Genomic DNA, 13,507 nt, shown 5'->3' with positions numbered 1-13,507 from the left:
TGTATGATACTGTAGTACTGGACTGGCATATAGCCTTTGAAGACGTCAGTGTTGTCTTGACAACCAAAAAGTGAGGTGGAGGCATTATGCAAACATTTGCAAAACACTCGCTTCAGCCCTTAATTCTATTTCTGCTTGTGGCTTAGAACAAAAGCTGACACTCACATTTTTGCTGACGAAATCTCTCCTTGGGACATATATCAGAGTTCATTTTCATATTCCTTTGCAGAGATAGAATTCGATGTGACAGACAGAATAGACGGAATGAATCGAGTGTTTGCCTTCGTATATTGTTCATGGGTTTTATTTTCTCATCATGTTGAACAGATTGCTTAGACTTCTCAACTGAGATTAATCTCTTTCTCTCTCTCTATCTCTCTCTCTCTCTCTCTCTCTCTCTCCCTCTCTCCGTGTACAGGGCCCTCAGGGCAGGTCTGGTTTGCCCGGTCTACCTGGGTCCGATGGTCCTCCTGTAAGTGTGTTATAATGTCTCTCCATTTCAGTGCCTCTGTCCGATTCCTCTTAAAACCGTCAAATGTTTAATAGCTCTGAGTCTATTCAGTTAGTTAACATGGCAAGCTAATCCAGAAATCTCACGTTTCATAAAGCCATACATATTCAACAGCAGCTATTCATTCGTTTGACTTCTGTCTTTGCGGTGAACTTCAACTCCGACCCCGCGCGATCCTGTCAGACCTGGCGGGCAGAGGGAATGAAGTGTCTAATTGCATTCAGAGTAATAGAAGTGATTTACCAAGGCATTCACGCCATCGGCCCCCATTGTAAGGAGCATTTATCACTTCTGTGAGATACATCTCTCGTGGTGCAATGTAGTCTGTGGAAAACAGGCTCTGGCCGCTAGGCATCAGACCATTGATTTATAGCTCATTCGGTCGAACTGCCAGGTGCGTTTTTAAAAGGCTTCAGCGTACATAAAATGGTGGCAGTGCTTGGAGCAACTGCTGTTTGAGAGCCTTAAAGTTTAACTTGCTCTCTATGTAAGTTATTAGTTCTACTTTCTCAAAGCTTCTCTGAGGCTTATCCTGTTAGAGGTGACAGAAAGCAGGCTAAATGGAGATATTAAAATGAGTTCAAATTGAAAATGTAGGTTTGTTTCTTCACATTAGAGTCATTCTGTGTCACAGAAACAATGTTGGGCAGTGATATTTTTGATTTACACACACACACACACACAGTCAGCCACTACATCTTTTCACTTGAAAGGTTACAAACATCTCCACAAAAACATAGCTCGTATGTGGGCCTTCACTATATCCCTGGATTCACCTGTGTGTGTGCATGCACCCCACTGACATAAAGAGAGTACCCTGTCTGGCTTACTCTACCACAAAACAGTCATACACACATAAAGATGTGCTCTTTATGATACCAGACACTGATGGTCATGATCCTTGATTCAAATTCAAAACCTCAGAGAAGGGATGCAGTGAAATTCAGAGCTACACCACAAGGGTAAACCAATCTTTATAATGTATTGTGGAATATTAATTAAAATGAGAAAACGTTATTGGACATGCACAGAAATACAAGTATTATTGCCCAGAACAATATCGATAAAGTACATGCACTATATGTTAGTGCAGCGGTTCTCAACCCCAGTCCTGAGGGCCCCCTGTCCTGCACACCTGAGCTCAGGACTGACACACCTGATTTCATTGATCAATTAATCATCAAGCCCTTGATTAGTGCAATTAGTGCTCAATTAGCTCAATGAAGAGTTCAAACAAAAACGTGACGGAGAGGGGGCCCACAGGACTAGAGTTGAGAACCACTGTGTTAGTGCATCAATAGATACGCTATGATGCAACATTAATACAATGACAAACTAAAAGTGTAGTGAAATATACTATTTCTTACTTGATACTTTTTTTTCAAAAAAGAAAAAAGCTAAAAATGGGAAAGGAAAATAGAATTTAAAAATTATATGACATGGGACACATTGGAAAAATAGTCTTTGGGATCAAGCTAACGCTAGAGACCTTTTGGAATAGATTGTTAGTTGGAGAAGATTAATTCCCTTTGCCCAGATGGTTGGAGTTAAGCCCCTCCCCTCTCCTGCTTAGGAGAGACCATTAGGTCATTTTTTGTCCTAAGTCCAACTCTAACAGCTTCCACTGTGGAAAAATAAAGCCCATTAAACAACTCATTTAAAAATAATGAAGTTCAAGGTAGGTTTTAGGTAGCTTTTTTACTAGAATAATTGTATTTTCCAGAATGACACCAGTCATGTATGTGCTCTTTTTTTATGATCTTTCACAATTAACGTGGTTCCAAACACAAACATTATATTTGTAATGTCACACACTGGTTCCTTCTCTCCCCCGCTGCTCGTCATTTTGTTATTGTTAGTCTAGCCTAGCTTTCTGTTGGTATGAATATGCTTGGTTTCCTTTAGTTTCTTTGTGAAGTCTGAGTCTAACTTGTCTTTGGCTTTCTGGAGTGAGTCTGTGAGTTATCCTGAATCCTGTGAATCTTGTTCTTGGTTTTGTGTCTCTATGTTTCTGGGTTGACTTATGTGAAGTAAAACTGATAAACTGCACAGACGTCCAGTCTCACCACCAGTTTGTGACGCCTAATATGAATAGATTAAAAATTAGAACATCTTGTTGGATCCTTGGAACGGCCAAGATTTTTTCTCACTTGTGCCTTGGTACATTTCTAATATCTGCCACAATACTTTTTTCCCCCCAAATACAGCTTTTTATAAAAAGTTAAGAAAATTAAGTGACATTGTTTAACTTTATTTCCCTTTCATGCTTTCTTACTTCCAAACTAATGATGAATTTATCATCTGCAGGGTCACCCTGGAAAAGAAGGCCCCCCAGGAGAGAAGGGAGCTTTGGTAAGTTTAACCTGTGTCTGCCCATTTGAGGCCATCTGTATAACAAATACTCTATGCACCTTTTTGGGTTGACCTCACTTGTTTATTCAGTCTGGCTTTTTTCGGAATCAAGACAGATTACTGTTGTCAAATCTTCACTCCATGTTGTATATAACCATGTTGTCACATTGCTCACGGTTTCTTTACTTGTCTTTTCTGTCACTTTCAGGGTCAGCCTGGCCCTCAAGGGCCCATTGGTTACCCAGGACCTCGAGGTGTGAAGGTAATGTACTGTCTGTTGCCTGATACAGTTATAACGATGACATGTGAGATTGTGTCCTCTGATAATATGTTTACTTGTGAACAGGGTGCTGATGGAGTCCGTGGACTGAAAGGGGGAAAAGGAGAGAAGGTGAGGATACTCTGTTTACTTTTCTTTCTTTGTTAAAGATGTAGGGGAGATTTCCACTGCAATATTAATCTAGAAATGTCTTATGCTAGCTTAGCTTTGGTTGTATGTAATCAAAAACATGCTAGAACCTTCTAACTACAAGCAAAACATGAACACACACTCCACCCTCTCATGAACTAAAACCCTGCTCACATTTCGGAGTCTAGCAAAACACAGTACAATACACCAGCAGGTTCACACGACATGTCTATCTTCTGCCTCCTCATTCCATCATACCAAAAACACAAGAGATTTTTCTCCATGTTGCTGGGCTATGAAACCTTGGCGTTACTTCCACTAGGTCAAATCCTGAAGTAAGGATAAACTTGCTCAACCTTCCCCAGTATTTGTTAAGCATTTGCTGACTGTAGGAAAATTCAGAGGAAATTTGACACATCCCAAGTGAGACCTTGGAGAAGTGAGTTCTTGTAATATGGGGTATGGTGAATAATTAATGCTAGCATTATGCCCGTGCTCATCACATTGTAACATCTCTTTGTGTAGAGCACGGTATGTAGTAAAGATGTTGAGAGACCTTGAGGTATCTGTGCGTTCTGAATTTTGCATCACCCAAGGGTGGATGATTCTACACACTCACACACACACACACACACACACACACACCACTGCATAATGCAAAACGCATAGGCGAGTGAGACGCACTGTGACTTAACTGTGAGAAACTGACTCTGACAGACATACTTGGTGAGAGTTTCTTAACTTATTCTGCCTTCATTACAGTGCAGAAAGTCTTTTCCTGGTACAGTAGTATTGTTACTGCACTGGAATGTAATGATGAATGAATTAACAGGTAATAATTGATGACACATATTTTCATTGAATTCTTTCAGATTAAAAGAAATAAATTTTAAGTGACCTCACCACATTAAAGCCTTCACTGCTGTTCTAATGTATCATTTCTCCAGTCCAATCCTGGACACACACCAGACTATGCATTTTGGCTAGAGCACACCTATTCCTAGGCCAAGGCTTAAATAATCAGCAAATATGTGTGACAGCACAAAACTATGCTGTCTTGTGAGTCCCCAAGAACCGCTGGTCCAATGAATACAGACTGTGTTACCAGAATAATTCCAGCAGATGTCAGCAATGTGCAACAACACAGAAGTCAGAAGTGACTTGAAAGGCAATAAGTGGCTTCATTAGTGAGTCATGGATGACGTTATTGCCTTGGGACATTCAGAATAAGACACTTGACTCCATCTTGACATCCTGCTTTATTGCTGTCATTTTGAAAATTATTTTCTAGGGAACTCAACTTTATACTTTTTTTCTCCTCTTTCTTTTTTTTTTTTTTTTTTTAATCATTTCAGGGTGAAGATGGTTTCCCAGGATTCAAAGGAGACATGGGTCCCAAAGGCGACAGGGTAAATGAAAAAAATAAATCCCTCACCATCTGTCTGTCTCTGGAATCTAAAACGCTGATTGGTTAATCTCTGATTCAACGCTATGTGGCTACACAGGGTGAGCTCGGTGTGTCTGGACCTAGAGGTGAGGATGGACCTGAGGGACCCAAGGGTCGTGCAGGCCCCAACGGTGAATCTGGTCCAATGGGTGCTGCTGGCGAAAAGGTTTTTCTTCACTCTTGCTTTGTTCATTGATTTCTAATCATACGCTAGACCATTTAGTTTCATTTGTGCATCTAGTGCAAATAAAATTGAAAACCTAAAATTGAAGTCTAAATTTGGTTGATTCAAGTTCCAAGAAATGTCCAAAACTGATTATCCCATTATGCTTTTCTTTAGTAATATTTATATTATTCTCGTGTTTCTCTCAGGGCAAACTTGGTGTTCCAGGATTGCCTGGCTACCCAGGAAGACAAGGGCCAAAGGTACAGTATGTAAACACCACATTTCTCCCTGCCAGCACTCTTAATGAACACAAAAATCTGCCAGGTCTTATTGTCAGCTGCGTAGCCGGATGTGAGTGAATAGTACATGCAGTTGTGGGTTAGCTTTGTTCTTATATGAGTATCTCTGGGGTCGAGTTAGTTCTCTCAGACAGGAAAGTCTGAGCCGCTGTTGGCGATTCCGGTCACGGAGCATCAGGGGAACGGACAGAGGTGTCGGGGCTGGGCCACGTCGGGGCAGGCTGCTTTTCATCAGCCCCAGACTCAGCTCCCGTTCCACCACTCCGTCCCTCCATCTTACCCCATAACACAGCTGAGCTTCAGACATCCATTGACAGCCAACAAGGGTGAAGGCGGTTCACCCGTCATGGAGCCTGGCTGTCCTAATAACGCACATGTGTCCATTCCCATTCATCACGTGCCTAGGTCCGGTAAATCTAGTGCTTTATCAACCTACTGGAGGTTTTATGGGATTAAAATTAAGAAGCGAGAAGATTGTGATCATGAGCCTTTTGATATGGAGTCGTCAGCCCAGTATATTCACAGTGATGGCCAACACTCTTTTTTTTTTTTTGATAAATTGAACCACCGAAGCAGTATCATTGTTATTGTTTTATTATGGTCTGCGAGGTGAGAGCCATGATATTTTTATGGAGTGGCATTTGTCATCCATCAAAGATCTTATACTGCCCAGTGATTTTATACACTCGCTGCTTACATGAGGACATCAAAGCACGGCTTTTTTTTTTTTTTTTTTTTTTTCGAAGTCCTGACTTTGCTTCAGAGTGTAAAACATTCTATTGATTTCCTTTCTCTAATGCTTATAATGCTGCCTGGATTGAAATACACTGGTAAGCTCTTTTTAATGCACTGCACTGAGGGTGAGAGAGTAAAAAAACTCATTAAGACTCCTTAGTGGTATAACTTAATTGTTCATTTGTTTGTTTATGCGTGTGTTCTTCTTTTATCCTGTAAAAAGGCTCTTTCATTGTTCTTGTTGACTGTATAGATCAGTTGATTTCCCATGTGTTAAAGGATTTCTTTTTTCTTTGGAGTTTGCCATTTTTTTCTAGGGCTTTACAGAAAAAAAAGAGGATAATTAGTAGTCAAGCATCACCTAATTCAGCTCGGGATAAATCAGACTCATTTGAAATTCAGCTTGTTTCTCTTACTGTATCATTCTCGTCAAAGACGCCTGTCCACTTCACAAAGAATGAGCACGGTGGTTAAATGTTTAGTCTTTAATGGAGCTGTAGCATAAACGGAGACGCTAACCCCTTTTGACAGTCAGAAATGAGGGAGGAATATTAACTTTTGAAAATCGCACCTTATTAAAATGCAACCCCAAACACCCCCTTCGTCCTTTTCCTCTCTCAAGTCTTCCTCTTTGATCCACAGGGTTCGACCGGTTTCCCTGGATTCCCAGGAGCAAACGGAGAGAAAGGAGCCAGGGTAAGATGGATTGTCTTGTTGAGCCCATCCTTTCCACTGTATAGGAATGCAAACTACATAATAACACAAAGGGCCACTGATCCCTTTTTTTGTAAGGATTAGTAGTATTATTTCATGCTTTGGAAGAAAAACACCAATCAGTTAAGGAAAACGAAAGATGCATAAAAGCCTTGTTTTCCATTGTAACTCCTTGACGACCATCATTCTTGGAAACGACTTGGTCAAAAAGATCTTAAAGGTAGTTATAACACTGGGTTAGAAATAATGGACACACAGAACGGAATGTTCTATTGAACATTAAACTAGGATGTCTGTCAGAGTGATTCGAAGTGCTGTCATGTTTCTCTGCAGAGATTAATGCTAACAAAAAGATCACTACATGCTCAGTGAAATTATGTTGCACATTTCTTCAACACAGTACCCAAAACAGCAAGCTCTCTCAGTGTGAGTTTCATTATCTGGACTAAAATTTTACATGGATGTAGTCTAAAATTGACTGTACTGGGTGACTCCAACAAAAAGTATTATTTTACCAGAGGAAGAAGAATTGTCGATAACCACAGTGGGCTTACTGGATGCACTCCCCAAACAAAGAAAAATTACTGTTGGATAACCTGAGAAATATTACCTTAAATTTCTATAAAGCACATTTTCAGGAAATGTATGAAATTGGTTTTGATTATTTTTAACAATAGCATGTGTTCATACTGAGATTCATTTTCATGTGAATTATTGTGAATACTTGCTAGGTTAGTTTCCACTCAGGAATGTATCAGGGAAAATTTTCTCTGCCAGATTGGCTTTACGTACTCTTCCCATTTTGGCTACGAAGATGCCCGCAGAACTTCAGCAAACCAACTTGCATTGCAACTTTGTTAAATTTGTTGGTAATATTCAGAATATTAATAATTAATATCAATCTCCCTTGTTTTGAAAAGGGCGTGGCAGGGAAACCCGGTCCAAGGGGGCAAAGAGGCCCAACAGTATGTATTCCTTTTCTGTCCTCATTACTAATCACTATAATTCTTTTTACATACATATGGAATTATAGTTGAATATGTATCTAAGCTGGCTCTGAGCTGTTTTGTGTGTGTTCTCTGATTTTCAGGGTCCACGAGGTGCTCGGGGTGCCAGAGGTCCTACAGGAAAGCCAGGCCCTAAGGTAAGCAGCATGCTAAATTATTACAGCCGGCGCCCAGTACAGAATACCATTCATTTTCCACCTACACTGATTCATATTAGCTCAGACTCTTACATTCCCTCTCTCCTTCTCTCTCTTTCTCTCAGGGCACAGCGGGCAACGACGGTCCACCTGGCCCGCCTGGCGAACGAGTAAGTCCCTCCCATAATGCAACGTGCCACAAAAACATTTGTAATCTATGCGGCGTGAAATGGCCAGTCTTCTTGCCAGGCAAAGCCCCAACGCCTGGAGCAGCTTTAGTTGGGAGATAGCATGCATATTGGGGGAATGTGTGGGCAGACACAAACCTAAAAGGCCCTTCCTCTGGTCTTGTTGTACCTCTGAAAGCTCGTACAAATTTATGAAAGGTTTCTCGGAAATGAACAGAAGGAGAATCAGCATGCAAGCTATCTTAAGGCCAGTGATGCGGTAAAATCAATAGTCTTGTCAGGACTGCTGTTATTGTTGTTATTCTTGTTGTTCTCTCTCTGTCCATTGTTGGGGTTTTGTAATCCATTTTACCACTGCCAGTACACATTCATTTTCAGCATTGTTTAAAAGCCATATTATTTAAAGGATGTTTTGTACTGTGAGTATCAGCGCTTATAGCCAAGTTCACAGTTATCTGGCATGTGTACAATAGTAATAGCCGTCACAGCATTATACAATTTTTAGATCCCACAAAAGCACCTGTGTCTTTGTAGAAAGAACACCCTTCACTGCATGTGAATGAGATTCTAATTACTCTGTTTGCATCTAATCTGCCTATTTTGCCATTTTTTTAACCTCATCCATACGAGTCCCCAAGATAATGGCTGATCTTCAAGTCACGCTTTCTGCTCCCACCTCTACACACCTCCTACTCTTACCCCTGCTTGAAGTCCTGTCAGAGTCTTGCCTCTAGAGTGTCTGATCAAAGCTGCCAGTGTTCTGATGGCAGGCAGTTGAATAGTCTGGCTTGCTTTTCCCATGCTCCCAGCTCAAAGGGAAAAAAAAAACGCTGTATGACTCTTCTCTGACTGCCTAATTCTTGTCCTATCTTTTCCAGGGACCTCAAGGACCCCAAGGCCCCGTTGGCTTCCCAGGGCCAAAAGGCCCCCCTGTAAGTACATGTAGCGCTAAAGGTTTTGTTTGGTGGATAATGGATGTTATTGTCATGGTAAATATCATTTGCATAATATGAATATCTGGAGCATGGAAACAAGGTAATACATTTTGAACAGAGTATATTATATGCAGGGAAACGTGTGATCTGGCTTGTCTCTAATGAGTCTTGTAAAGCTGCATCTGTCTGTGTTGTCATTTTTTAGGGACCACCTGGAAAGGATGGGTTGCCCGGTCACCCTGGCCAGCGTGGAGAGACGGTGAGTTCCTTTTTCCACACACGCCCTCGGGGCTGTCGCTCACTGTGGCTACCCTGGGCCAGTGGGCTCAGACAGACACTTCTGGCCAGGTGTGGAAACATGGGACTACAAACTTGAGCCAAAAACCATCGCCTCATTTTTCACACCTGGAGAGATTTGTCTCCCAGAGTCCACACACATTAGCAATGCCCAGAGCCCCAGTGACCGACAGGCCCTCTCAAAGCTTCCAACACATGCTCACTCTCCCTATATACCAGGCTTGGTAAATTACAGCAGTCAGGCAGAAAGAGGTACTCCCTGATCCAATCAGATCAGATGTTGTATTAATCGCTAGTTGGCATGCCCGTGGCAGCTGGCACAGAGATGCCCCGTTTGTCACTTTAAAGAGCGTCGTGATAAACATGGCGATTTCCTCCAGCTTCCACTTTGGCTCCGGGGATGTTTTGTCAGAGCATTAAGGCAGTTTAGGCGGGTTGACTGCTTCTAATTGTCAGACAAAATGAATCAGTGTGATTGCTGAGTGATATAGTCATCATATACAACACGTGACAGGTCTGCCGTGTGAGGTCGTCCGTAAAGATGATGTCGGGAGAGTTCATTATTTTACAGTCTGTCTCTGTTTTCCTGAGAAGTCTCACATCACTATTCACCAAAATAATACTTACTGACCTAAATATGACCTACCAGCTACACGGGCATACGTACTGACACTGTGAAGAAAACTAATACATACGGAATTGTACTTAAAGAGGTAACTATTTGAAAATGCAAATTTTCAACACTAGATTACTTTACTGAAGCTACCATGTTGTGTTTTTTTTTTTTTTTTAGGTAAAAACATAGACAATTAGAGAATTAGTGTGTTAACCTTTCTCATATATATATATATGAGCACTTATTTTCACTACTATTACAGTTCTAAAGATCTTTGAATGATTCTATAGCGATAATGGATTCAGTATGTTTAATAACACCATTACTAAACAGGGGAGCAGTGTGACAAATCCTATTTGTCTTCTTCTCCAAGCTGAAAATCTCAATTTACTAATTCTAGTTAACCGTTAAGTCTAATTTTATTCTCTTATAGGCTATTAAAGCTGCTAAAAGCCTGAAAAAGTGTAGCCAATTAGGAATCTCCTCTTCACTAGTTTAATGTCCAAGTGAAACATCACCACTGTCCCAGTTCTTCCACTTTCCACATCTTCATTTAAAAGACATCACTAAGGATCTTCACTGAGATATTTATGATGCCTGATTTATCACAAAGCAAATGGTCTGTGGGGATCGCTTCTGGAACAATCGATTCCAACTGTAAAACACACTTTAGGTATGGAGCCAAGACTGTTTACACCAAATCCTTGAACCATTAACTCAAGCATGACTCAGGGGACTGAGAGGACTATTGTCACATCCTGTACATGGGCTGCTAAAGTGCTTGTTTTATGTCCAGTCATCACCAGGTCTGAGTTGCAATGAGTTGACAATATGATGTGGTGAAATGCGGGATGTTTTGATGAATAAAGTTTATCAGAACTTTGGGAGTTGTTCATCAAGATTTAAAGACAATGATTGGCTCTTTAGTTCATTTGATGCGGGGTTTGCTGTGGCCTTGTATCAGCTAGTCTTTATTTATCTATTTATTTAGTTAGTTAGTCAGTTGAATTATTTGGATGTAATATGCGTCTGCCGTGTTTGCTTTCTGCTTGCAGTTTGTTTTGCCCTTCATCAATGCTAAAACAAATTCAGTTTCTGCATGTAACACTGAAGAGTCCAAACAAATGGAAAGATCTTGCAAGACATTGATTAAATATTTGTACGCAAATCATTCTACAGTTCAAATTAATTACTCAAGTCACTTGACCATTTCTTCTTCTTGTAATGTTTCCGTAAACATCACAAACAATACAGTTCACGACATTTGAATCAACTGATCCCAACGCTGATTTAGCACACTATCTAACACAGATAGATCCTAAATGCATTCTTTCGTCATTGAGCATGCTTGTATATGGCCTTAATTTCTTTTTGTGTATTTGTTGCATAATTAGCTAACTTTCTTGTTCCTCGTGTGCTTTTGCAGCCTCCATGCTGCTTTTGTAGCCTCTATGCTGCTAACCATATTTTTTCAGCCAAGACGAGAACGGAATGATAATTGACCTCCTTCATGTATTAAGAGCTAAATCCTGACTTGAGATCTGCAAGCTTGAGTCATTTTTCATTTACATTTTTTTGGAAAATATGTACAAAAATGTGGACTCATGCTCTCAGATCTGGCAAGTCAAGACTTGGCCTTAAACACGGAGGTGGTGCAGTAAGTAAAGAGTGAGTCAATCAATATCAAAGTAATACATTTATTTAAAAAGTTAATTCAATGAATTATGCTTGTAAGGGGAAAAAACTGTATATAAGAAGGAAAGAAATTTGATTTAACTTTTTCTAATAGAGCAATTCATATACTATTAGATAGAAAAAAAAAAAAAACTCAAAAAACTGGAATACATTGCAACTATATTAAATAAACATTTTGATTTGTGTTTTGGGGGTGTGGTTTCTTTTTCCATTGCAAATGGAGTTTATGCCTGCTCAGTAGCACTGTTGGATTTAGATTTTAGAGAACTCTTTAGAATGCGACTATTGAGCAAACTCGGCACAAACACCACTGCTTTAAGAAGTTGGTGAGTTTCTTTTGAATAGTGGATGTTCCTACCATTGGTGGGATTTAAGCCAGCATCATTTGTTCACTCAGTTTGTCTCTATAGTGTTCAGAGGTTGTTTTCAGGATTGCTGACATCTCTCTTATCTGCAGGGTTTCCAAGGCAAGACAGGTCCACCCGGCCCAGGTGGTGTTGTCGGACCTCAGGTATTTTTTATCTATATTTTTCTTGTTCAGTATCACTTTTCATACGTGCTTAATGGGACAGAGCAGGAGACTTGAGCTAAACACATTTGTTTAATGGGCTAACAGGGACCTACAGGAGAGACTGGCCCTATTGGTGAAAGAGGACACCCCGGACCCCCTGGCCCTCCTGGTGAGCAGGGACTTCCTGGTGCTGCAGGGAAAGAGGGAGCTAAGGTAACCATGCTTCAGTGCAGTGCATCACACACGGTCATTGGGTGATGTGTGATAAGGATGAAATTTCACTGAAATATCAATAAAAAATTGTCTGCTCATGGTCAGGCTGAAAGTACAATATGTGAGAATGCAAACAGAAGACCAATCACCCTTTAGCGTACACACGATGTGGTCTGTCTTTGTAAATTTTCTGAGTAGTGAAAGGGTTTGCACTAGACATGTAGAGAATATTTGAATTCCCTTCTAAATAGAGAGCAAATTGAGTGAAGATGGGACCATTTTAGCGAGGGATATGCCTTTTTCAAAGGTTGGGCGGAATTTCCTCACCCATCTACTCCTCCTATCTTACTTCCAATTTCTCAAGGCCATGAATTGGAGACAGTTTAATCAGCTCAATCTCCCAACCTTAGACTCACTGTCACTCACGGAATAGTGCATGGCAGTCACTGGAACAACATCACTGCTCCCCTTCCACTCAGAACTGTCTCAGCTGAGTGGTCTAACTATGTCACCCTGCCAGACCAATGTGTGACTCTGTATTATTTTTCTCCCTTTCCTCATTAGCTCTATGTGATGTTTTCATTATTTGCTTCATAACTGTGCGGGTCTTCAATTAGAGAAGCTCATTTCAGCAGACCATAGACTTTAAGGTCAAGTCAAGTTTGCCTCTCAGAGGATACTGAGGCAGATCCGAATCTATTTTACACAAACTTTCAATTTTTAGTCTCTAACTTCCCCTGTGTCCATTCTGCCAATGTACAATGCAGTACACTAGACAGTGTTTTATTGTACTGCACTGTCCTCGAGCTCTCGCTGGCCCCTGAGGGTATGTTTTAATGGTTTTTGGCTGAGTGCTCTTTGGGTTTAAGCCTGGAAATGCTGCAATTTTTGTCAGACAGAATAAATTGGACTTTGTGCTGGGATTTCCTGCATATTTTGCATTAATTGTATTGTAAACTGAGGAAAAGCAATGATATTGATCTATCCATGCCAACGCTAGAGCAATGATCACACGCTTTAGAGCACTGTTGAAGGAAACATTTGTAAGAAGAGTTTTTCCACTAAAGAAATCTAGGGAACAGCACAGTCACAATGGGAGATTTTCATAAGCTATGACTGCACAACATGTGAATAAATGCTCATGACAAATGACAAACAGTTTTGTGTGTGTGTCGTATCTATTTTTAGGGAGATCCTGGTCCTCAGGGAGCCCCTGGAAAAGATGGTCCACCTGGTCTGAGAGGATTCCCAGGAGAGAGAGGTCTCCCTGGAGCT

At 40.7% G+C, this 13,507-nt stretch overlaps 1 protein-coding gene across 4 annotated transcripts in view; it reads left to right on the top strand.

The window, feature by feature from the left end:
• The window catches only part of col11a1a (collagen, type XI, alpha 1a), a 68,105-nt gene that overhangs the window by 35,485 nt on the left and 19,113 nt on the right, over positions 1-13,507 (top strand). For all 4 annotated transcript variants that reach the window (XM_030768581.1, XM_030768582.1, XM_030768583.1 and 1 more), the window contains 16 exons: positions 419-472; positions 2,819-2,863; positions 3,072-3,125; positions 3,210-3,254; positions 4,628-4,681; positions 4,778-4,885; positions 5,092-5,145; positions 6,562-6,615; positions 7,554-7,598; positions 7,724-7,777; positions 7,903-7,947; positions 8,844-8,897; positions 9,106-9,159; positions 11,966-12,019; positions 12,125-12,232; positions 13,421-13,507. The exon at positions 13,421-13,507 is cut by the window's right edge and continues 3 nt beyond it. In XM_030768581.1, coding sequence (XP_030624441.1) covers positions 419-472; positions 2,819-2,863; positions 3,072-3,125; positions 3,210-3,254; positions 4,628-4,681; positions 4,778-4,885; positions 5,092-5,145; positions 6,562-6,615; positions 7,554-7,598; positions 7,724-7,777; positions 7,903-7,947; positions 8,844-8,897; positions 9,106-9,159; positions 11,966-12,019; positions 12,125-12,232; positions 13,421-13,507 — 969 coding nt within the window. The remainder of the gene's footprint in view (positions 1-418; positions 473-2,818; positions 2,864-3,071; positions 3,126-3,209; positions 3,255-4,627; positions 4,682-4,777; positions 4,886-5,091; positions 5,146-6,561; positions 6,616-7,553; positions 7,599-7,723; positions 7,778-7,902; positions 7,948-8,843; positions 8,898-9,105; positions 9,160-11,965; positions 12,020-12,124; positions 12,233-13,420) is intronic.

Source organism: Chanos chanos, chromosome 3 (genome assembly GCF_902362185.1).
Source record: "Chanos chanos chromosome 3, fChaCha1.1, whole genome shotgun sequence".
Taxonomy (NCBI): Eukaryota; Metazoa; Chordata; class Actinopteri; order Gonorynchiformes; family Chanidae; genus Chanos; species Chanos chanos.
The sequence above is the reverse complement of the archived record's forward strand: the minus strand, read 5'-3'. Positions and strand labels throughout refer to the sequence as shown.